Source organism: Pinus tabuliformis, chromosome J, assembly GCF_031772625.1.
Source record: "Pinus tabuliformis cultivar Carrire ecotype Pingquan chromosome J, CPIR1, whole genome shotgun sequence".
Taxonomy (NCBI): Eukaryota; Viridiplantae; Streptophyta; class Pinopsida; order Pinales; family Pinaceae; genus Pinus; species Pinus tabuliformis.
In genome coordinates this window covers 804,996,705-804,999,940 of record NC_142295.1, presented here as the reverse complement: position 1 = coordinate 804,999,940, position 3,236 = coordinate 804,996,705, and the positions used below count along the sequence as shown (strand labels likewise).

Sequence of the window (3,236 nt, the reverse complement as noted above, 5' to 3'; positions counted from 1 at the left end):
ATTTGGAATTGACAGTGGTGGTTCATGCCTTGAAGATGTGGCAACATTATTTTCTTGGCAAGAAGCATGTTGATGACTGATCACAATACACGAAAACCAAGATGGTCTTCCTTTTTGAGTGAGTTCTCCTTTGAGATTAAATGCCTAAAGTGAAGAGAGAATTGAGTGGTTGATGCCTTATGTAGGAAATTACATTTTTTTATAAGAAATTTCATTCATCCAGGATAAAACTAGATTTATACCCAACTTCATACCCATGTTTATTTGTATGAAATGTGTGTCCTCAAGGGCTATCAAGTTTGTAACTTTGCAATACAACATAACCAATTTCCTACTGAGGATGAGATAGCGGGTAAGAGCTCTTCCAAACCCCCTGCAAATAAACCCTAGCCGCAATGCCATGACCACACTCGGGGGGGGATTGACCCCCCCAGCCTTCGACCCCTTCGTATTCTGTAGCTTCCCCACTATGCTCGCCATTACCCCATCAGGCTCCCGAGCCAGGGACAAAGGCAAAGCTCCGGAGGCAAACTATAGTCCGAAAGACAATGGATCTTTGGCTAAGGGGAACGTCCCCAGCCAAAACAGGGCAACAGGCCTATCCCCCTGCAAACCGCTTTCAGAGGAAACACCATCATTAATCATCGAAGACCCCTGGATCGAAGAATACAGAGATCACATGTGCAAACATGCCCTAATCTGTCGGTTCATGGGGGTGCGACTCAATGAAAAAGCTCTCTGCTGGTGGATAAACCAGAAATGGAAGCCCAAAGGGAACTATGAACTTTAGTTAGGGGCAAGAAATTTCTTCACGGTCATCTTCGCTCACAGGGAAGACAAAGATCACACTTTTGAAGGAGGCCCATACTTCTACAACTCGACAGGACTCTACATGATGTACTGGAAGCCCAACTTCACCCCAGAACAGGAAGATTTCAAAAAAGTTCTAGTTTGGCTCAGACTCTACTCCTTGCCTGTGGATTATTGGAATAAGCGGATCCTGGAAGCCATCGGGAATCAGCTGGGCATCTTCGTCAAAACTTCAGATCTCACATCTCAAGGTAAATATACTGCCTATGCTAGAATCTGCATGTATATGGATGTCTCAGGACCCCTACCAGGTCATATTGATCTAATCTACAAAGGAATTCATTGGAAGCAGTCCATCGACAATGAAAACATCCCTTTCAAATGCTGGAAATGTCGATAGCATGGACATCTTAGTCATGGGTGCCTCCTGAATCAACCCCTGCCTCAACCCCAAGTGGACAAGGTGGATAACCCACCCCCAGATTTCATCCCTGTTACCAGGAAAAACAAAAGGCAGAAGGGAAAAAATCCTCTGAAACACTCCTCCAACCCGACACCCACCCAACCGAATAGCTTTGAAGTACTAGGCAACCTTGATCCAAACGAGAACCCTCTGGAATCTCCTACCCCCCAACCCAAGATCCACCCAGGCAGTCTCAATCATCAAGCCCTTCAATCATCTCCATCCCAAACCCTGACCAACCCCAAGCTAAGACACAGCTTCAAATCCCACAGCCCAACCCCAGTCACATTGATACAAGCCATGTCCCTTTGCATGCCCCTCCTTGCATAGAAACTCATCCAAACCAGCCGCACTCAACTGCTCCTACCAATACCCTGGAAGAAATCCTAGGTGACCTAGATCCCCATGAGGTCAACGAGGAATGGTCCAAGCAGGGAGTGAATGCTATTCCCTAGGAACACTTAGAGAAAATCGAAATGGCATACCTGTAGTTTAGAATATCTCAACCAAAATGCAGCCAAAAAGTAATGGGGAAACAACAGCCAAATGGGCATCCAAGAAAACCTAGACCTGGACCAATATAAGTTGAAAGGTCCAGGAAGAAAAAGGGGGAGAAAATCGAAAAAAAAAAACAAATACAAGAACTCGGCAGGCACCTAATCAATGAAGGGAAAATTAGGGCTCTGGTCCTATCCACACCAAAGGTTACTCAATGAAGATTACAACATGGAACATCAGAGGGCTAAATGGCACCTCCAAAAGGTGAATCCTCAAAAACCATCTTTTCACACAATCTCCAGACCTTGTCTTACTACAAGAATCCAAATGCTCCTCCAATGGCATAGAGATGCTTAAGAAACTCTTTGAAAAAGGCTGCCAATGCATAAGCACGGAATCCATAGGGAAAGCAGGAGGGCTTCTAATGTTTTGGAACAAAAACAAGTTTTTCATGCAGAATGCTCTGTCCACTAGGCATTCGCTATCAGTCATCTTCAACATGCCAGACTCAAAGCAAACGATATGCATCACCAATGTGTATGGACCTCAGCGAATCCAGGAGAAGTTCAAGATGCTGGAAGACTTGGACGAAATCCGACAACACCATGGAGCCAACCACTGGATCCTAGGTGGTGATTTCAACATGATCACCACCCTAGCGGAGAAGAAAGGAGGCTTAAGAAGACTGGATAAAGATGCGGAAGCTTTCAATACCTTCATAGCTACATCTAAACTCATTGATGTTCCCACAGTCAATGGTCTATACACTTGGAACAATAAGCAAGGGGGAAATAGGCAAGTTGCATCGAGGCTTGACAGGTTCCTCATCTTGGAATCCATCATGCTCCAGAATCTAGACATGGAAGCCAACATTCTGCCTATTGGGGGATCAGATCACTGGCCAGTGCAGATGCACTTTACCAATATGGACAAGCCTCAAAATAGGCCTTTCAGGTTCGAAGGCTTCTGGATAGATCATCCAACCTTCATGCAAAATATTCAGAGCTGGTGGACTCAAACCACTGTAGAGAGCGATAACATCATGTACATCTTCCAGCAAAAGCTCAAGATCATCAAGGCCAAGCTCAAATGCTGGAACAAGAATACTTTTGGTAACATTTTTCAAGCCAAAAAATAGCTCGAGGAAAAAATGGTGGACCTCCAACAAACAATGATCAAGGATGGGCCTAATGAGGAAAGGTTAGCTCAGGAATCAAACCTTCAAAAACAATGGGAAGATAGGTTAAGACAAGAAGAGCTACTCTGGAAACAAAAAACAAGGGTGCAGTGGCTAAAACATGGGGAACACAACACAATTTTCTTTCATAAATCAACCATTCAGCATAGAGCCAGCAACCGTATTATATCCCTTACAAAAGCTAATGGTGCCAAGGTCTTTACTAGAGAGCAAATAGGATCTGAACTAAACTTCTCATTGAGTCCAATCATGATAGAACTCAGGCCA

The 3,236-nt window shown here is 44.4% G+C and overlaps 1 protein-coding gene across 1 annotated transcript; it reads left to right on the top strand.

Annotated features, from left to right (window-relative positions):
• The first annotated feature begins 2,270 nt into the window (after nucleotides 1-2,270).
• LOC149229154 (uncharacterized) lies at nucleotides 2,271-2,909 on the top strand. The gene has a single exon (XM_089380963.1). The coding sequence runs from the start codon at nucleotides 2,271-2,273 to the stop codon at nucleotides 2,907-2,909; it is 639 nt and encodes a 212-aa protein (XP_089237089.1).
• The last annotated feature ends 327 nt before the right edge of the window (nucleotides 2,910-3,236 follow it).

Coding starts and splice junctions, on each gene's coding strand:
- LOC149229154 (XM_089380963.1), top strand. CDS start 2,271: ATGCCAGACTCAAAGCAAACGATATGCATCACCAATGTGTATGGACCT.